Source organism: Hoplias malabaricus, chromosome 10 (assembly GCF_029633855.1).
Source record: "Hoplias malabaricus isolate fHopMal1 chromosome 10, fHopMal1.hap1, whole genome shotgun sequence".
Lineage (NCBI taxonomy): Eukaryota > Metazoa > Chordata > Actinopteri > Characiformes > Erythrinidae > Hoplias > Hoplias malabaricus.
The window spans coordinates 42119463-42141136 of record NC_089809.1 but is presented as its reverse complement, the minus strand read 5'-3'; the positions used below and the strand labels follow the sequence as shown (position 1 = coordinate 42141136).

At 46.4% G+C, this 21674-nt stretch overlaps 2 protein-coding genes across 8 annotated transcripts in view; both read right to left on the bottom strand.

The window, feature by feature from the left end:
* LOC136708797 (transmembrane protein 65-like) overlaps positions 1-4335 on the bottom strand; it is a 68368-nt gene extending 64033 nt beyond the window's left edge. For all 3 annotated transcript variants that reach the window (XR_010804386.1, XR_010804387.1, XM_066683604.1), the window contains exons 1-2: positions 4123-4335; positions 258-529 (exon numbers count right to left, since the gene is read on the bottom strand). Coding sequence is in view for 1 of the 3 variants with exons in the window: in XM_066683604.1 (XP_066539701.1) it covers positions 258-492 (235 nt within the window). In the remaining 2 variants the exon portion in view is untranslated. The remainder of the gene's footprint in view (positions 1-257; positions 530-4122) is intronic.
* Positions 4336-10785: 6450 nt separating this feature from the next.
* The window catches only part of LOC136709106 (protein MTSS 1-like), a 72647-nt gene continuing 61758 nt past the window's right edge, over positions 10786-21674 (bottom strand). For 3 of the 5 annotated variants that reach the window (XM_066684130.1, XM_066684132.1, XM_066684131.1), the window contains 5 exons: positions 19181-19291; positions 17892-18134; positions 16956-17129; positions 16684-16843; positions 10786-16575 (listed from right to left, as the gene is read on the bottom strand). In XM_066684130.1, the coding sequence (XP_066540227.1) occupies positions 15959-16575; positions 16684-16843; positions 16956-17129; positions 17892-18134; positions 19181-19291 (1305 nt within the window). In that variant the 3' untranslated portion in view covers positions 10786-15958. The remainder of the gene's footprint in view (positions 16576-16683; positions 16844-16955; positions 17130-17891; positions 18135-19180; positions 19292-21674) is intronic. The other 2 variants (XM_066684133.1, XM_066684134.1) reach the window with 1 other exon arrangement.

Genomic DNA, 21674 nt, shown 5'->3' with positions numbered 1-21674 from the left:
CAGGAAGTCTGTCAAAACCTGCCTGGCACATGGTCGACCAAATCTGCTCTGTACAAAAGGAAAGTCCACTGTGAACTCCTCTTTACGGATGAATGGACTGAAATATATATGTTTCTTTCACTTTGCTCATTTGACCTCTCTCTGGACCTTGAGGTCTGTGGAAACCTAGTAACTGGACCTTTCCAGATTCCTATTTGCAAATGTGACGTCCAAATAAATGAATTCAAGCATTTTTTTTTCCACCTACTCCTTTTTACCTTGAGCGATGGCTATGGACTCGAAGCGGTGGAGTTCTCGCAGCAGGCAGGAGCGCTCGGAGGCGTGCAGGCTGTAGATGAACTCGCGGGCCCCTTGTGGTGAGCTCAGAGGCTCTACAGGCTCTTTTCGGGCGTGTGTGCCCAGTCCAGCGCTGTGCCCCGGAACAGCGGATAGAGGTGGCCTGAGAGCCCGGAGCAGCGCAGGCCGCAGGGCTCTCCTCAAACACGGCAGCATGGGCGAGAGAGGGAGGGGAACCAGCACACAGAGAAGCCTAAACCCAGAGAAAGACAGAGAAGAGACGTTAACTCCTAGCCCTTTTCCTGAAGTTGTGATCCTGTCCTACACTTACATCCTTCCCTGATTGTTCTCACATCTCACTTTTGAACTGACCCGCCCCCTCATCTGAGTCTCTCCAATCCCCTCTAAACAGCCCTGTTCAGAACAGCCAGCCCGTTTCAGCGCCTGTTCCTTTAAATGATAACGAGCCGCTCGCTGTTCACCCCGACCCCGAGCGCACAGCAGTGAGGACCATGCTGTGTAGTTAAGTATGAAGTGGAACAGACCAAACAATCAAAGTGAGAATGAAGAAATAAGAGCACTGAGTAAAAACGGAGAAGAAAGAGAACTGAGCGAAAACAGCTAAAAACCAGAGCTTCTGCTCCTCGCTCCTCACTGCTGTGCGCTCGGGGTCGGGGTGAACAGCGAGCGGCTCTTTATCATTTAAAGGAACAGGTGCTGAAACGGGCTGGCTGTTCTGAACAGGGCTGTTTACACAGGGGGAGAATGCAGCTGTGGCACTTGACCCTTGTGGTATTTTGACAAAAGCAGATCACAGATGATTTATTAAGACCCAGAACTGTTTTCACTTTTGGAAAATTCTGAAGATTATGTCACCTTTAAACGAACATCCTGGACTCCCCCTGCTTTTGCAGAGTGTAATTCACTTTTACAGAAGCACTGTGCTGAAATCAATTTATACAGTTACATAGTGTAATTTCTGCAGTCCTGAGCCTGAAGTAGCCAGAAGAGCTCTCTATAACAGGTCAGTGGGACATCACAACGCCTTTGATGTTTTCATTCTAAGGTACTTAGTGTTCCTTTAAGCTTAATTTGGTAATGAATTGTCAGATACGGAAGTAAGAATTTCAATGTCTTTGTTAAGTGATAACCAACTCAAAAATAATGCAATCTTTTGCTAGCATCTCTATGAGATTTACAGTGTTATGGGCTTACCGTCATAACAGTGGTGCATACATCCATCGTCCCTCTATAGCATAAATATAAGATGAGTTGGAATACTCATATTTTTGAACAACCGCACCCTCCCGAGTTATCCAGTTCAGGGTCGCGGTACACCCTGGAGGGGGCGCCAGTCCTTCACACGGCAACACAGACACACACACATTCACTCACACCTACGGACACTTTTGAGTCGCCAATCCACCTACCAACATGTGTTTTTGCAATGGAGCACCCGGAGGAAACCCACACAGACACAGGGAGAACACACCACACTCCTCACAGACAGTCACCCGGAGGAAACCCACGCAGACACAGGGAGAACACACCACACTCCTCACAGACAGTCACCCGGAGGAAACCCACGCAGACACAGAGAGAACACACCACACTCCTCACAGACAGTCACCCGGAGGAAACCCACGCGGACACAGAGAGAACACACCACACTCCTCACAGACAGTCACCCGGAGGAAACCCACGCAGACACAGGGAGAACACACCACAGTCCTCACAGACAGTCACCCGGAGGAAACCCACGCAGACACAGGGAGAACACACCACACTCCTCACAGACAGTCACCCGGAGGAAACCCATGCAGACACAGAGAGAACACACCACACTCCTCACAGACAGTCACCCGGAGGAAACCCACACAGACACGGAGAACACACCACACTCCTCACAGACAGTCACCCGGAGGAAACCCACGCAGACACAGGGAGAACACACCACACTCCTCACAGACAGTCACCCGGAGGAAACCCCCGCAGACACAGAGAGAACACACCACACTCCTCACAGACAGTCACCCGGAGGAAACCCACGCGGACACAGGGAGAACACACCACACTCCTCACAGACAGTCACCCGGAGGAAACCCACGCAGACACAGGGAGAACACACCACACTCCTCACAGACAGTCACCCGGAGGAAACCCACGCGGACACAGAGAGAACACACCACACTCCTCACAGACAGTCACCCGGAGGAAACCCACGCGGACACAGAGAGAACACACCACACTCCTCACAGACAGTCACCCGGCGGAAACCCACGCAGACACAGGGAGAACACACCACACTCCTCACAGACAGTCACCCGGAGGAAACCCACGCAGACACAGAGAGAACACACCACACTCCTCACAGACAGTCACCCGGAGGAAACCCACGCAGACACAGAGAGAACACACCACACTCCTCACAGACAGTCACCCGGAGGAAACCCACGCAGACACAGGGAGAACACACCACACTCCTCACAGACAGTCACCCGGAGCAGGAATCAAACCCACAACCTCCAGGCCCCTGGAGCTGTGCACCACCGTGTCGCCCACCCTTCTGAGTCACAGCGCGAAAAACATTAATTACACTCTACAAATGTAGGGGGAGCCCAGGAGCCACAATAACCAAATCTTACCTAGTGTTTCATTAACCAATGTGGACCCAGTTCATTTGGGCTTTACCCCTTTAAAGCACAGACTAGTGCCAATGTATACTGTGTCAAAGCTAAGGGCCAGAGGGGTATAAAACACCTGAGCTGTGCAGCTATGGGACCGTGTCCTCTGAGTGCTGAAGCACCATCTGCTACCACTGGGATGTGACGGGGTGGTGTGATCCAGAACTAATCACCCAACATCTCTGCCTGACCTCACATATGATCATGCGGTCAGGTGCAACCAAATCCTCACAGCAGTGTTCCAACAAGTGAAATATAACGGGAATATGCCGCTGTCCATTTAAACCCTCATTCCCCCAAAACAGCTACTGTACAGAGAAGGAAAAACCTCTTAACATTCAATGATAGTCAGTGTAAACACATTTTATTCCAAATCATTTTGGAGCCCTTCTATTGGTCCGTTCATCGTGACATTTCCAAACGATGTGAAGGACAGCTGTGTTCAAATGATGTAGTAAAATAAAAACGGAAGATAAGTGTTTTTTTAATGGGACAGTGACAATATGAAGAAAAGTAAACTTTAAAAAGATGTTTCTAAAGCTTTTTAAAAACATTACCAAATAGTAGCTTGTAATGAGGGACTGTTAGATGTTTAACCGTCTGGATAACATTTATAAAACGTTTCTTCCTCTGTGTATCGTATTACAGTGGACTCCAATGTCCTCTAAGCCACAGTGCCATTAGAGAGAGCTGAATACCACACAATACTGAATTAAAGGAACAGTAAGTAAGATTTTTTTTTTCTCCTGGGCTGCACCTACAGTTGCGTTCCTACCCTCCAACAAAAGTTACATAGTGCAGTTTCTGCAGTGCTGATCCCAGAGGTCACACTCATTTTGAAGCCATTAAGCTTAAAATACTACCTAGTGTTCCTTTAAATGCAGTACAGTTCAGTACACCAGCCTTAGAAGAGAAGAGGAGAGTGTGTGGTTTTGAACACAGCCCTGGTTTCTCTCTTCTTCTTGAGACTGGAGTTTACACACCTTCACTGGCAGCATGCCCCTGAATACCTCACCAGAAAAAAGAATAATACACATATACAGTGGTTCATAACTTACTGTGGCTCAATACAAGCCCAACAACAGCCGTTAACGTTACACGAAGCCAGCGGAGAGAAGGAAAGAGCGGTAAACAGCGAAGCCGTTGTTAATGTGACCGTTACCTCCGGTGAGGGATGGTATCCTCTGCCGTGTCCCGTTTACGCCGCCGCTAGCCGCTCAGCATTGAGTCCGAAACCCAGAAACCGCCGTCCATTCACCGACTATTATCAAAACACAACCGCAAACTCCGCCGACACCGACTCTAACATTCTGTCCTTGCCTCTGGCTCCGGCTGCGCTGTTCCCTCACTGACCCGCAGATGCTGGAGCTAACGGCTGCTCGCCTCGGTTTGACGTCGCTATGACGACATTTCACAGGCGTTGTATTTTTTTATTTTTTTTTTTAAAACAGTAAAACTACGGTCGCTTACGTTTTCATTCTGGGCGTGACTCTGTGGGCACATCCTAAACAGCGCACATGCCGCCTACGGAGGGCACTACTGTGATTTTATCGCAGGGATTCTCTGACTTGTGCGGAGTGTCCCTAACGTCTCACATGCAGCCTATGTAGGGCACCTATGTAGGGATAACTAAGGGTAACCTCTGTGGGCCATTAACATCTCACTGTACACGCTGCAAAGAGCATTTAGGCAGCCTACGTAGGGCACTTAGGAAGGCACCTTTAAAATATCTCTTGCCCTTTTGAGAATTTAGTGAGATACAGTTAGTTAAAGTATGTAATTTAACTGCAGTATGTCTTTTAGCTTTTCAAGGTTTAATGCGATCTAACAAAAGAGAAAAATACTTGTTTAGGTGCTTTTTTTTAAGGATTTCACAGATTATTTATATTTATTTACTAGGGTGACCAGATCTGAGATGGTGCAAAAGAGGACACGAATCCGGGGGCGGAGTCATCGACCAATAACGGTAGCGCTACACTCAGACCGTCCAATCAGAAGATTTAAGGCTACTTCACCACGCCCCCTTCTCACTCAAGTGAACCAATCGGAGTAGGGGAGGGCGGGACTAGTTTGTGAACGAAACTTCTCGAAGTTCTATGTAAGCTCTAGAAAAACACAATCCCGGACGTTTGTGAAATTCCGCCCGGACATTTGTTTACGTCTAAAAAAGAGATGTCCGGGTAAAAGAGGACGTCTGGTCACACTATATTTACATAAAAGCCAAGGCTGGAGGGTGAAGGGATTAGGGAAAAGGGAGTAAGACTCTGGTGCTAACTACAAAATGACAATAACAGTCCATTCAGTTCTTTACAAAATGATCTGAGGGAGCAAGAATGGAGCAGCCAAAAGTGCCTAACAACTACAGGGGTTGCACAATAAAAGTGAAACACCTGGTTTTAGACCACAGTAATTTATTAGTACGGTGTAGGGCCTCCTTTTGCGGCCGATACAGCGTCAGTTCGTCTTGGGAATGACATACACAAGTCCTGCACAGTGGTCAGAGGGATTTGAAGCCATTCTTCTTGCAGGATAGTGGCCAGGTCTCTACGTGATGCTGGTGGAGGAAAACGTTTCCTGACTCGCTCCTCCAAAAAAAAGATATATTTTGCAGTGCATTGTGGGCCTTGTCTATAGATCGATCTAGAGATTCATATATCACCAATAATTAAGAAAGAACTACAAAGCGATGCTGAACACAGCTGGTAAAGTGATTAAGGCTTTGTTCTCTTGGTGCCAGATGTGCTGGAACCATACAGGTGTATGACCCCCTCATCAATCTTATGTGAAAAGAGCTGGAAAACATCTGCTACTAGACTACAAGGTAACTGCTTCATCCTTCACCCTGGAATCACCTGAAACATGGCAGGAACACACCTTGGACAGAGCTCTACACACTCACCCAGTCACACACTCATGCTCACACCTGTGAACAGCTACGCTATGTTTTGTAATACAGATATATTTGCCTTCTGTAAAGTTACAGTTTGGGAGATAGATGTAGTTTCCTTTTGTTTTCCTCTGTAAAAGAACAGGCTCCTCAAGCAACTGTTCCAGAGTGTTATATTTCAAACCTTTGGACATTAGGGATGGTTTCCCAGACAGGGATTAAGTCTAGTCCTAGCATTCTGAGCTGTGATTTTCCACTGAAAGGAGGATGTAGAGCAGGACTAGGCTTAATTCCCTGTCTGGGAAACCATCCCTGTATGTCCAAAGGTTTGTAGACACCCCGTGTGATTAGTGAATTCAGCTGCTTTAAGGTGCACCCGCTGTAGATATAAACATTCAGCTGAGTAAACACAGCTTTTATAATCTGCATAATGAAAGTCCATTCATTATCTGTAACCCTTATCCAGTTCAGGGTCGCAGTGGGTCCAGAGCCTACCTGGAATCATTGGGCCCAAGGCGAGAATACACCCTGAAGGGGAGCACCCGGTGGAAACCTACGCAGACACAGGGAGAACACACCAACTCCTCACAGACAGTCACCCGGAAGAAACCTACGCGGACACAGGGAGAACACACCACACTCCTCACAGACAGTCACCCGGAGGAAACCCACGCAGACACAGGGAGAACACACCACACTCCTCACAGACAGTCACCCGGAGGAAACCCACGCAGACACAGGGAGAACACACCACACTCCTCACAGACAGTCACCCGGAGGAAACCCACGCAGACACAGGGAGAACACACCACACTCCTCACAGACAGTCACCCGGAGCGGGAATTGAACCCACAACCTCCAGGCCCCTGGAGCTGTGCGACTGCGACACTACATGCTGCGCCACCGTGCTGCCTCGAAAAAATATCCCACCTTTAATTCTGGAGCATACTGGAGTCACTGAACTATGAGTCAAAAATACAAAAACAATAATCGTTCATTAATCGTAATCGTGTTAAGATATACAATTAATCGTGATATTGATTTGTGCTTATATCGACCAGCACTGCTCCTCAGGCAGGTCTAAGCTAGGTTCTAACCAGAGGTGGATGCTGGTCTTTCAATTTCGGCCTACATCATAAAATGTGTGGGTTTATTTATACGTAACTTCTACCCTTCGTTCCTTTTCAAGAAAATGATCTGTACCCTGTCGTACCAACAAGGCGTCTTTTCCAGGGACTTGACTAGTGTCCTCTCAATGGCCAGCAGAGCTAGGCTGCTTAAACGGCCTTGGCCCATGTGAAGTGTGTCCGCCTGTGCTCCCACGGATCTTTACACCAAAGGATCGCTGATTCGCTCATTTCGCTGTCAATCAAAAAGGGATTCAGCCTCAGACAGATCATCCAATCATCATGCAGAAGCTGAGCGTCCGGGCCAGCCGAGGCCAGCCCACTGCCCCATAGACCCCCAGAGACGCTGAGCGTCCGATGGGCGGGGACAAAGCCCAGCATTTATCCAATGACTCGTCTCGTTTCGCTGCACTTCGCTGCTTCTTCATTGAATTCTGTGGACGCTCAGCGTCCTCACTGTTTAAAGCACTGTGAAGCTGTGGGAATGATTGAGAGGAAAGCCGTGTCTTTACCAGTGATAAGAAGCTGATTCTGAACAAAAGTTGTAGTGCATATTTATTCAATGACATGTACACACAACAGTATATATTTGATCACTTATTTTTACCATTTTAGGGGAAGCTGAGCTTCCCTTGCAGTCTTAGAGCAATCGCCACTGGTTCTAACTTCATTATTGTAATCTACCTGAGGAAGACTCTGCCCTGCCTCTGGCAATCTGCCACCCTCCAGTTTAGCGCTGCGTCTAACCTAATTTACCTCCAGCTAAAATCTTTACAGGCCAAGACTCTATTAAAGTGAGCTGAGCTGAAAATACACCTCTGCCCCACGCTGCCCACCGCACTGGGGTCTGTCTGAAAGAAACAAAGGTCTGTAACACATCCATGTTCCTCCACTACAGAGCAATGTCAGAAACGCAGTTCATCGATATGTAGGATACTGCGGGATCTCTGTCGGAAAAAGGCACAGTCAGATCTCAGAAAGGTGCCATTGCTATCGCGGCAGTGAGGTTTGATATGATGGTAAGCCAACCACACCGACGGAAACATCAACACAGAAACACGGATGGGTGGGGCACAGCCAGAAAACGGATTTAAGATGGAGGACAGGCTAATCAATGTGTTATACACTTTCTCTTTTCTTTATGCCACTGTGGCTGAAAATAGCACCGTTCTCTATTTAATGGCCTGTATTTATTTAAAACTTCTTCAGTACAAACTGTACAAACTCTGCAGTGCTCCAGCCATGTGCACACTTCTAGTTCTGCGTGTATATGCATCTACACCTCTTGCATTGTCTACTGTGTGGCACCCAAAACAGAACGGACGTCCTTCTTCATGCAATTACACAGTCCCACCAAAGGGGTCTCCAAATCCCCCAAAGTTACATAGTGCGGCATTTCAAAAATAAATGCTCTACTTCTTTAAAAGTAACATAATACATATGTTGTTCACAAATATTATCACTAAATACAAGTAAATATACAGAGGTGTGTTCCATTCAGAGGATTTATACTTATTCTCAATTTAGAAACACGACGAAACGTTGGCAGCTGCCACAACCTCTGCATGTGACTCTACTTTTCTGCAGAGTTCAGTTCTAACTCAAATGCTCCCGACTAATCTGGGTCAGAATGACCACACCAGGCGACAGGCCCGGACTGCTGGACTGTCACATGGTCTGGACGCTTACGATGAGTTCAACAGCACAGTACCGTTCAAAAACATTCGCAAACATGATGCAAGGTAAAGAAATATCGGCGAAAAAAAAAGAAACAAATCATGTTTCCATCCACTTCACTTTCATGAATAAACATCAGATGACGGCTCCATGATCAGCTTCGAAACCAGGGCGATGAAGAGATTTGAGTGAGGTTTTGCTTTGATCAGAGTGTTTTGTTATTTTTTTTTTTTTACATCAAAAATAATTCAAATGAATTATGAATGAGCTGGTAATTAAAGTGCACATTGTTTTGACTTAAACTAACCATATTCATGCAGATGCAGTAGCTGTGAGGGTGTGACCTGAGCAATATCACGATTCCCGGCCGGATCAACGGTCCCAGTCCGGCCCTGCAGGTGGTGGAGATGCGAACTGTTGGGAGTGGACTTTTTGTGCTGAATCAGGAGCACTGACTCAAGTGAATGTGTGAGTGTGTGTCGTCCTGTGAAGGACTGGTGCCCCCTTCCAGGGTGTGTTCCCGCCTTGTACCCAGTGATTCCGGGTAGGCTCCGATCCCACCGCGACCCTGAACTAGATAAGCACTACAATGAATGAATGAATGAATGAAAGAACAAGCGCCTCTGAACCTGCTGTCGATCCCAGTGCCCAGTCCAATTTTACACCAGGGATTTCCACAGCCCTATGGCGTATTTAATGTTAATCTTCACTGCCGTCCTCTAGCCACCACTGGTACATTTTCCCAGACGAGCGGCGGCTGTTACTGCACCAAAGGGGAAACAAAACTACCTATTAATCCTCTTCAGAAGGAGTGAGCTCTTACAACAGAAACCATATATCAGCCACTTCCTGTTTGTAGACGTGCTGCGAGTCTGTCCAAATGTGGCCGAGGAGAGTTTCCATGTGAGCACATATTTAAATTTATAAATGCATGGCTTTGTTTTGCACTGTGAAGGATTGGCGCCCCCTCCAGGGTGTATTCCTGCCTTGCGCCCAATGATTTCAGGTAGGCTCTGGACTCACCGCGACCCTGAACTGAATAGGGGTTACAGATGAATGAATGAATGAATGAATGGCTTTGTTTTGAACTCATGGTATTTATGGTTCAGCTCGGCTCCTGTAGCAAGTGGTGTCTTAGTTGTAAAGTATTCTGACCCTAATCCTGTTTCTACAGATGTTTTTTCTTGACCAAGATGATGAGGAACATTTGTAAGTCGTTCTGCAGAACAGTGTCGTAAACGTAGATTATTTTGGCTAAAGCACAGAAAAAATACAATTTTTTTTCCCCTAGGTACACGAAGGTAGGTACACTATCATTATGACGCTCCACTGCACTGTAATTAAGGAGGATAGAGCCTCTGTTGTTGATACTCTGGGCTCATCACTGCAGAAACTGCACTCCCAGGTGAGAAAATACCTCATCTTTCCAAACGATTATTTGAATATGATTCTGAATTTGTTTTTTTAAATAGCGCCCACCTGTGGGGAAATTAAACAGTGAATAGACCCAGAGTTAATCTGAGATAAAAGAGCACGGCCAAGCGTGATAGTGTAGATGAGACAAGGCCAGGATCTTGTACAGGACTCAGGGGCTGGACCAGGGCAACACCTGGAGAGCAGCAGGACGTCTCAAAGCATGAGAGACAGGAGAAAGAAAACCAGACAAAGGGAACAAATAAAAATATACCTGCACCTACTTCTAACTCACACAGAATCACTGATCACCTCCTCCTTCCTCAGACTCATACTTCACATTACTATAACCCCTTCATCTGTCATCATTCCACTTTCACTTCTGTTCTGTTCTCTGTTGTGTCTCCGGTGTCAATTCGAGGAGGATGGGTTCCCCGTATGAGTCTTGGTTCCTTTCAAGGTTTCTTCCTCGTGTGCTGAGGGAGTTTTTCCTTGCCACTGTTGTCCCTGGCTCACTCATAGGAGGCTTGGACCCGGATCTCTGTAAAGCTGCTTTGTGACGACTTTTCATTGTGAAAAGCGCTATATAAATAAAATTTGATTGATTGATTGATTGAATAGACCCACCAACACGCTTTCCTGGATCATGGGAGGAACTGGAAAAAACCCAGAGGAAACCTATGCAGACACAGAGAGAACACACCACACTCACAGACCGAATGTACACACAGCTGGTAAATATGATTTCTCTTTAATGTACGCTGAGGCAATCATTATAATGGAAACAATACAGACATTTGTGTAATAGAGAAGAGGAGGAGACCCCTCCTCACTATAAACTACTATAAATCTATATTTCAGAGTCCTGGACGAGCAATGCCATCCTTCGCAATATGAGCATAAAGAAGAAGAGGGTGAACTCGGAAATTGGCAGCTTAAAAAAAAGGACGTTATCTAGCTGTGCACGTCAGTGTAACGTGTCTACACACGGACGATATCCAAACAGCTCTTCACCTACACACAGGGTTATAGCATCATATGCATGTAAGCATCCGCCACCAGTTTTATTTACTGCACAATCTCATACGCCTGCTTTCTGATTACAGCCTATACACTGGTCCACAGAGAAGGGGAACGGACCCGGACGTCTTAGCCCTGGAGGAACGACCATGCCGCTGGTAGAAAGCGTCGCACAGTATTCAGACTGTTACCAAAACACACAACTAAGTCATGAAACCTCAGAAAGCCACGTCGTTATTAATTACGCTGATTCTGATCTCCAGGATTCCTGTCAAAGATTATATTTTTTGGATATAAGAGCTGAGAAAATGATCATCTGAAATGTAAGTTCAGGTCTTTCAGAAGTATCTTTAACTTTGTGGTGCTTTGCGACTGCAATTTCAGCACCAAACCGTGACCAGTGAACAACAGCAACTGCTTTTCCTTTCACTCCAGTGGACCCTCATTCAGCACCATGCTAAATCATTATATAAGCAAAATATATAAGAAAATAATGGTCGTTTGGCCATGAACTACATTTGTGCTTGTAAAGATACCAGGAAACATTAGAATTAATGTTAACAAAGAAAATATTAGTTGTACAAATAGGTTTTAAAACCATTTTTGTGTAATGTACGACTGTAATTCAAAATACATGTTACGATAAGAGTTGTTTAGTGTCCTTTAATTCAACAACAAAAAAACTAAAACACTGAAAATTCACTGCATTCGTTATGAATTCCATCAGGAAAAATGCTGCAAAATCACGTGCGTCCATTTTGTTCTGTACTCGAGGATAACTCTGTATCCAAAAGTACGTGAGAGTTTTAGTTTATACGATTTAAAGATGGTGATTCCGATGTTAACGTAGAGTATTAACACCTGACGATGGCCTTATGTAACACTACAGTTACCATAAAAGGACAAAAGAGTGGAAGAATGTTTGTATTTTGAATTACAATTACATGTTACACACAAAATAAGCTTCAAAACTTATTTGTACACCTAATAACTTAGAACAGAAAATACGTTAAGACCTTTGGAATACATGGCTTGGTTCCAGATTTCTCCTTAGCGTTTCCGTCACGTGTTTGTTCAATTCCGCACGTGAGAATTAACTTAAAGGACCATGGATTAGCAAAAGGAAGGATTGGAAGATATTAACAATCAGTAATGTGTTCAGAAAGGTTCCATAAACACTGACATAAATAAACTATTTTGCATATCACCATTGGATATCATTTGGTTTTAATCTAACATTAGTGTTTTTTTCCAAATGAATGAAGCAAAGACGATCAGAAACGAGCCCTGATTTTCCATCTTTAGCTGGTGGAACAAAATTAGAAGCTCCTCAAAGTGTGCTGAGCTTCCTATTGACACTGAAAACAGTGACTAGTTTCACAGGTGTTAGCCTTTAGCGTTTAGCCTTGCAGCTAGTAGCATAGCGTGAGCGTGAACACCTGTAATAACTAAAACATCAGAAAGAAAACACCCAGATAAATGGCTTTTTAAATTCTCAGCTGCCTCAGATAATTGCGCAGTACTTTACGGCTGATGTGAACTGTACACAGGCCAGTGAAAAATAAAGAAAAAAAAAACACATTTTTAAATAATTAGAAAATAAAATTAAGTAAGTCTCAAAGACCATTTTAATCACAACAATCATTTCAGCTGCGTAATCCTAATGGAGAATGTGTCAGAACTTAAACCCAAATCCAAACATTAAAAACTAAACATGAGCACCCAGGGTTCAGACATTTGAAATGAGGGAGGACCACGATGTGCTGCACACATACCTGCACTGACGTGCTCATTACTGTGTTCCTCACCAGCTGAGTGACAGTGTAGAACTGCACTCCAGGCCAACCGTTCTAAGCAGGACATGCTGAAAATGAACAGGGAGCTTAGGCTACGTTCACACAGCTGGGAAAAGTGGCCCAAATCTGATCTGGTGACATTTTTTCTGCCCGGTCTGTCTTTTTAATGTGACCTGTATGTGACATTAGTCTGAACAGATCAGGCTCCTAAATTGAGCCACGTGCACAAAAGAGCAGTGCTTCACGCTCACTGACCAGAGGGAGAGGTCTGGATGCTCCCTTCAAATCACTGTCGGTTTGAAATGAAGGAATGGGAAGGGACTGGTATTTCACTGTGACTGTCTGTGAGGAGTGTGGTGTGTTCTCTCTGTGTCTGCGTGGGTTTCCTCCGGGTGACTGTCTGTGAGGAGTGTGGTGTGTTCTCCCTGTGTCCGCGTGGGTTTCCTCCCACAGTCCAAAAACACGTTGGTAGGTGGATTGGCGACTCAAAAGTGTCCGTAGGTGTGAGTGTGTGAGTGAATGTGTATGTGTCTGCGTTGCACTGTGAAGGACTGGCGCCCCCTCCAGGGTGTATTCCTGCCTTGCGCCCAATGATTCCAGGTAGGCTCTGGACCCACCGCAACCCTGAACTGGATAAGCGCTTACAGATAATGATAATGAATAGACGAGGCATGTGCATTGGCTCACACTTGATCTATCAACACACGTTTCAAAATGATGCAGTATAAATAGTTAATGCAGGGTTTATGTAACACGAGTAGATCTCAACAGGTACAAGAGTGAGATACCTGATGTATGTCCAAAATGTACAGAGTACAGAGGGACACTGGTCCACTGTATGTGGGATTGCAGGAAAACAATACTATTTTGGAAAGAGGTAAAGGATATAATCGAGACAATCATTTCCAAACAATTAAAACTAGATCCAAAGCTGTTTTTACTGGGATTGTATCCAGAAAAACACAAATATACTAAAAATGAACGGACATTTACAGATTTAAACCTGCTCAATGCAAAAAGACGTATAGCGTTGTTTTGGAAAAAAACTCGTAGACCAACTGTGAACCAATGGAACCTCCAGATGCTAACTGCCCTCCCATTAGCGAAGATTACACATGAGCTAAAGACTAAACAAGACTTGTTGGAGTGAATCTGGAACCCGTTCATTATGTTTATTAAAGACCTAAAAATGTCAGAGGACAGGACGAGTGACTAAAACAGAAATGGACACTAGTTCCTAAGTAGGAACAATACTTTTTCTCTTTTTTAGCGTAGTACTAATGTTACCACGTGTAGATCTGTGACAGGTGGCATTGTGTTTAAGGTTTCGTGAAAGGCACCTTATTGTATTATTTGTTTTACTACAAGGTTTGTCTCTTTTCTCGTTTTTGCTTTTTGCTTTAACTCTGTCACACATTGTTTTTGCCCTGATTAAAAAATGAAATGATTGACCAGTCAGTTTCCATTCCTGAAAACCCCTCAAATCAAAACGAACACGCTTGGGATGAGCGTGCACTGACCGTTCCTCACTGCTGTTGTCCATCTTTCCCTAAAGGCAGTAGATAATGATGCAGAAAGCCAGGATGGCAGTCACATGACAGTGAACCGGACATGGATCAGATTTGCGGGTGTCACCCAAATGAAGAAACAGATCAGACTGGCTCCCTGCTTTGTGAACATAGCTATAAAGACTGCATCCAACGATAGTGGTCTATCTCAGTGGTTTGGCGATGGAACATCTAAGGGCCAATGATAGAGACCTGAGTGACCCCCGTCACGTTGTTGAAGCCCTGCACGGCTCTGTGAAGGGTCGGCCCTGGTTGGTTTACCTTCTCAACGCCCTATGACGCTCTCTGAAGGCTTTAAGCTCCCTGCCTCTGAACTGTCTCTGTACTGCGACACTGACCGCGTGCCCTAAGAATGAGAGAACAGTGGGGTCAGAGTGTGCTCTTGTGTGCTTTTCTAGAGTGTATTAACATAATATACAGTATATTTCACAGCATACACACAGGGAAGAACCGGATCTACTTTGACTGATTACAACAGAGTGCTGAGCAGATGAATAAATTAAAACTTTGTGGGTTGCCGTTTTCCCCCGTCAGTATTTACACCTTTGTACAAACAATAGAAGTACTTCAAAAAAACAATGTTGCCCCAAACTAGTGCTTAAAATGAAAGTATACTGAAGCAGAGATAAATAAAGAATAATCAAAGTTACGAAGAGTAAAATAATTCTACGCCTTAAATCTCTGCTGATTTTAGCTTATTAGTTGTCAGTGGCGAAGGGGTTAAACATAAGAACAAACATTAAAACGAATACTTGCTGTTATAAAGTAATATAAGAAAATAAAGCCGTCTCCGACACGCTCTTCTTTCACCCTCTGCGTCCTCTCTTTAAACCTCACTGCTCCTTCTGCCAATACGTGCTCTCTTCTAGACTCAAGTATCAATTCGTCGTGTTCCGTGGCAGACTTGAGTTATGGACATGTGCAGAGAGAGTGTAGGGGTCCAGCCGCAGACTGCTGCTTTGAAATCCTAAGTTAATGAAGATGGATTACAGAGGAAACTTTACAGAGATTTACAAAGTGATTATATGGGTCCAGCCACAGACGTTTGCTTTGAAACCTTAGGATAATGAAGAAGGACAGCCCTTAAGGCTGCTGTACAGGACTCTAAATGAAAACGGCAGCAGGACCTTGGGCAACCACCAGAATAAAATAATATCATCTGCTAAATAAAGGGTTAAACAGTAATGGAGGATTCTCTGTTATGGGTGCTATATCACTTAAAGGTTATGTCTATAATTCAGTCTCCATTTGGCACCATGGAAGTGGGGAATTTGCAGAGAGAGAGAGAGAAAGCGATGGTTACTGAGGGTACACGACTCAATAGGTTTAGCCCTCTCTTCTGTATCTTTCCCAATCCAAGCTCATCACCAGCATTTTGCAGAGTCCAACCAGGAGTCCCTCCTCTGGAATCAATACAGGCCACCAACACAAGTGCACCTCTCCTTTAAAAGGCTTTATATTATTATCATAAATCTTTATAAACCCTAGTAAGTCTTAATACGCCTTCCTCTCATGCGATGCGTGGGGCAGAGCGGTCGTTGGTCATGGTCTTCTTCAGTTTAACTCCACGGCGGATGGCCAGGAGCATGGTATCCCCTTGCAGGTCTTCCAGGTCTAGCTCCTCCTCCTCTGGCCCCTCCATATCGGCAGCAAAGACCTGCTGCCCCGGAGGCAGAGGTGGGTTAGTGGAGGCTTGACCACTCCAGGAGGCCACTGGCAGGATGCCCTCTGCCTCCCCGTCTTCGCCCCGCATTGGGGACCCTGGGCTGGCCAGCTCATCCAGCTCCTCGCTGCTGGGCAGCGAAAAGCCCCCCGGAAAGTCAGGCACGACAGGGGTCATGACCGGAATCACGGGGGTTTTAATTGGGATCGGGCCGGCACCACCCGTTGCTCTACGGACCGAGGGTTTAGTGGACGGCGTCCTGCGGATGGTGGCCACTCCGGGCGTGACGATGACCGGTCCGGGTGTAGACGGGAGGCCGGCGGTGGAGGCTGGCCGTTTGGCCTGGAACAGCTTGCGGTAAGACTGGCTGATGTCGCTGTTTCGAGGGATGGTGGAGGATTTGTCAAAGTCCTGCTGATCTGCCTCGTGGTCCCCGCTCACGGAGAAGTAGTCGTAGTCCGACACTGAGGGCGAGATAGAGGCAGGGAACATGTTAGAATCGGTCCACTGTGTCGCTAATACACAACAGAACCAGCAATCTCCCTCTCTCTCACACACACACACACACATACCCTGAGAAGGGATGGTGTCCTCAGAGCAGCAGGGTGTAGTGGTCTGGGTGCTGTACCCACTGGAGCACTGCAGTGAGTCCCTGCTGGATCTCTGAGTGTCCAACTGCAGCCCACGAGACAGAGCCAGAGCTAGCTCCTCACGAGCCTCCATATCCTCCCCCTGTAAACACACCCCCACAAAAAAAAGTCACTCACAACACCAGAAGTAAACATTTTTAATCAAAACAACGAAACACGAGATACATGACTGCGCTGCATTAAAGCTGACTGACCTTCGGAGCGGCAGCCACACTCTTAACCCTCTGGTGATCCTCGGGGAGCGCAGAACTCACACTCGGCTGGAGAGAGGACACAGTTCCGTTGGACTCTATGGCCTCCTTTGGCTCCTTCTTCCTCCTCAGAGTGTTCACCATGGGCTGATCATAAGGCCCTGGCTTGGCCCAGTCCTGCAGCCGGTACAAGAGTCAAGCATTACTCACTCATCAGAGCTGTGACTTCTCAACATTGACCACTAGATGGCTCCACTGCTCTGTGAGAACGTATTTGGGACTAGATTCATCTTGGCCTTGCTATGGAGATGTGAAAGAGCTCAGGTTACCATAACTATGTAGTGTGCAATAGAATATATTAGAATCTTAGTGGTTGCGATGGCTTCCCACTGCTTGGCTGTCAGCGGAGTATCCCAGACCTATCACTTTCATTCTGTTCTCAGTAAAATCTGTGACCGAGGACCAGCTGAAACTGTTTAACGGGAAACGAATATCTGCTGCTCTGCTGGAAATGACTGTAGATACAGTGATAGTTGGATCACTCACATGATTTGATGGAGAGACCGTGGCTGGCAGAATAAAAGCTCATTGATAACTTGGCACTAAGCTGCGGTGGAAGTATTTTCCCAGGACATAAAATGCCTATTTGCTTCCTGATTTGTTGCCACCTGCTAGAGAAGAAGACAGGTGTCCTTTCTGAATAAGGGCTGATGCCTCAGTGGTGGCGTTAAAGATTCTCACAATACATTATCACTTACACTTTAACATTTAACTTCACTAGCTTTAACTCCGTATCGGCATAAACCAGTGCTGCCATCTAGGGGTGACTTCTGCGTACTGATACAGACACCGTCCCTCTCTTTCAGCATCAACAGAATGACCTGAAGACGACTGGCTGTGATGAAGGAGGTGGAAAACAAAAACAATGGCTGGACAAACCTTCCAGCTGGGGATCTTGGAGGAGGGAGGGAGCATGCCGGGACTCAGTGTGCAGTAATGGGGGTAATCTGGCAGAAGGGCAGAGCCTGGTCTCGACCATGACCTCAGAGTGGATGAAGAGGAGGAGGAGGAGGAGGAGATGGAGGAGGAAGGATGGGGGAGGAAGGGGAAGGACCCTCCAGATAGCCCACCAGACAGGTACCCGGAATCTCCAAGCCCATAGTGGTCGTAGCCGTTGGACAACTGAGGTCAAGCACCAGGGCGGAACGGGACAGACACAAATAACAAACAAAATGAGAGGAACAAATAAAAAATAAATACACACATGAATGAACAGACAAAAGGCAAACGATATGACAAATAAGGAGGGCTGAACGATCCGAGGGGAATATCCAATTGCAGGTTTTCTGAAGAAAACTGTGATTTAAAGGGGACATATTACGAAAAAATACACGTTAAATTTGGTGATCTGCAGACTACCAACCCACACACCATGAAACAAGACGTTTGGTTTTCTGATTCTCAAAAAACGTGGGTTAAAACGTCCTGATCTGATGTCGGGTGGAGAGTTCTGAATTGCCCCTCCCCCTCGTATAAGTCTCTCCAATCACAGCGCTGGACCCGCATTTATGTGAGAGCGCAAAGACAAAGTGAAATGGAGCATAAATACGAAGAGCGTGGAGAAATAAAAGCACTGAGTAAAAACAGAGAGAAAAGGTTGGGGTGAAAAGTGACTTAACATAATTTAAAGCAACAGGCGCCGAAACCGGTCATTCTGACCAGGGCGGTGTTGTTTGGTTATGTGTGCTATACGAACCAAAGCAGTTCACAGACATTCAACCCATAGAACTATGTTTTCTTGTGGAAAAACGAGAGAATATGTCCCCTTTAAACTTTGCAGATGTCATGTTCACCACGTAAAATATCTCATGACAAAACGTAACAATATAGGATATAACTGAAGCTTTTGACAATCGAAAACTGCCTTGTTTCAAACAGTAATAATAATAATGACTCATCATTCAGCCCTAAATTAATGCAAAACGAAGAACAAAATATTGAATATAACAACAAACAAGACACAGAAACCCTTGAGAACTGAATTCAAATGTGAGAAAACAAAAATGGAGCAAACGCATGTCCATGAGCCCAGATCCCACAGCGGGATGCAACAGGGACATCCTGAATGCTGGGGCTCCAGGGTGTGGAGGACTAATGGTAAGTGGCCCCACTGATGAGGGAACCAATAGGAAGTGCGCCAGGGAGCAGAGGGCCAGTGGGGAGTTCACCTTTTCAGTGGAGGCGCTGGCCCCGGCCGAGCCGAGGGAGGTGGGAGAGCTGCACTCGCTGACCGACTGACACGTCTCTGAAGCGTCCGACGAGCCCGAGCTGGAGGCCGTCTGCGGCATGCCGAGCACACAGAGCAGCAGGGGGAAGGGACCATACACACACCAACAGAAATCGCAGAGAGGGTTATTACACAGGCACACACAAACACACAGTGTAAAGAGCAGAGCATACAGCCAGCTTTAAAAGAAAGATATAGACAACCACAGAGGAAAAGCCACAAGATAGTGTTGGCCTGTGCCCAGTCATTGGTTAACCAAGTGATTTTGGAAACAGACCCCAGTGACAGTGAAACCTAATTTATTTTGTTCACACTATATCAAAACAGGGCGGCACAGTGGCGCAGCAGGTAGAGTCGCAGTCACACAGCTCCAGGGACCTGGAGGTTGTGGGTTCGATTCCCGCTCCGGGTGACTGTCTGTGAGGAGTTGGTGTGTTCTCCTTGTGTCTGCGTGGGTTTCCTCCGGGTGACTGTCTGTGAGGAGTGTGGTGTGTTCTCCCTGTGTCTGCGTGGGTTTTCTCCGGGTGACTGTCTGTGAGGAGTGTGGTGTGTTCTCCCTGTGTCTGCGTGGGTTTCCTCCGGGCGACTGTCTGTGAGGAGTGTGGTGTGTTCTCCCTGTGTCTGCGTGGGTTTCCTCCGTGTGCTCCGGTTTCCTCCCACAGTCTAAGAACACACGTTGGTCGGTGGATTGGCGACTCAAAAGTGTCCGTAGGTGTGAGTGTGTGAGTGAATGTGTGTGTGTGTGTTGCCCTGTGAAGGACTGGCGCCCCCTCCAGGGTGTATTCCCGCCTTGCGCCCAATGATTCCAGGTAGACTCTGGACCCACCGCGACCCTGAACTGGATAAGGGTTACAGACAATGAATGAATGAATGAATGAATATATCAAAACATTTGAATTTTTATGTGTTGTGTGATGTGTTTTCCCACAAAAAACCACATTTACTGCAGCCAACAGATACTAAATAAATGAGCCTGTTTTGTAAACTTGGCTGTTGCACTGCGCGGCCTGAATCTGCCTGGTGCTGCACCATGCTACTCCAAGAAGGGCTCTTGGGCAAGACTCCTAACAGTACATTCTGCAACAGGACGTTTAGGACCTACGCAGACCATCCATCAACACAGTTCAGGTTTCAGGAAAATCTCTGCCATGCCCGAGGCTAAGCTAAGAGGATACAGACACGATGAAGCTGGTTTGATGCACGTTTACGTTCACGTTCTTTCTCATTCCGTTAACAACACATGACGAACTATAACTTTCCCTGAACTGGAGTCTTATTATATTATTTTATTTGATTCACAATTACACATGCTACCACTGTGGTCTCAGTATTATTGAAAAACAATGTTCACAGACATTATTCGTAGCTATATATTATATAGCTATGGTTCTGTTACTGGCACAGACCCAGGCTAAGCATTCTGCAAAAAAATAAATAAAAATAAGCAGCAGAAACTTCAGGCAGAGTTAGTGAGAGTGTATAAAATGAGAGTAAACAGCTGCATTAGTGTGGGAGCGAGCCACAGGCCTCTGCTAATTCACATTTGTCAGGTTCTTGGAAGAGAGTGAGCGAGAGGGGAGGTGGGGAGGTGGGGAGCAGATATCCAGGCATTTAGGAGCAAGTGTGGGCTGTCGGAGTGTTTTCTCTTGGCCTGCAGGGAGCGTGGCGATGGCGGCTGGCGGGAGCTCAGAGCCTCGTGCTGGGATGTGATTTAGGAGCTGGAGGATACTTGACCCCGGATGATGGCATCGTTGGCGAAGGCCCCTCCACCGCAGCACCGAGCTTTGGAGAAACCAGGAGCTGACTTTGCCAAAGCAGAGCTTCCACTGTGGTCAGCCCTCCAACCAATTTTAGTGAGGATGACCTCAGCATCTTCCGCCGTTCCCAGACCGGCATTTCCCGAGGGGCTTTCAGCGAGGCTGCTTTAGGAGGCCTTAGGACGCCTTCAGCCCTCACAGCGATCCCAAACCAAGGAAATGCAGACCGCTGGCAGACGCTGCGACACATTTTGCGGGTGTCTGGTTGAATGGCGGGGCTTTTTCAGTGGTGGGGGGGGGGGGGGGTGGGGGGAGCTCTGCATAATTAGAGTTTAGGGTCAACGTTGGCTATTCTTATTCCTCTTGGATCAGCTCCCGTTTCAGAAACTTAAAGGGATAGTATGTTGAAAATTGACGCAACAAAGAATTAAAGCTGGCAGGTCGAGAAAGCCAGCAGTGAACACGGTCAGTGCAAGTCCACTCCTTTAAGGTCTTCAAGTACTATGAGCGTAAAAATGCAGAGCTGGAAATGGACCTTCAGCGGACGGAAGCCTCAGCCAACACTGCAATAAGACTAGGTCTCCAGGGGGCAGGCAGTGCCTCATGAGAAAGTAGGAAGTGCAGCATGGGAGAGGATTTGGAATACCACAGCTGGACACCCTTTGGCTAGACACTAAC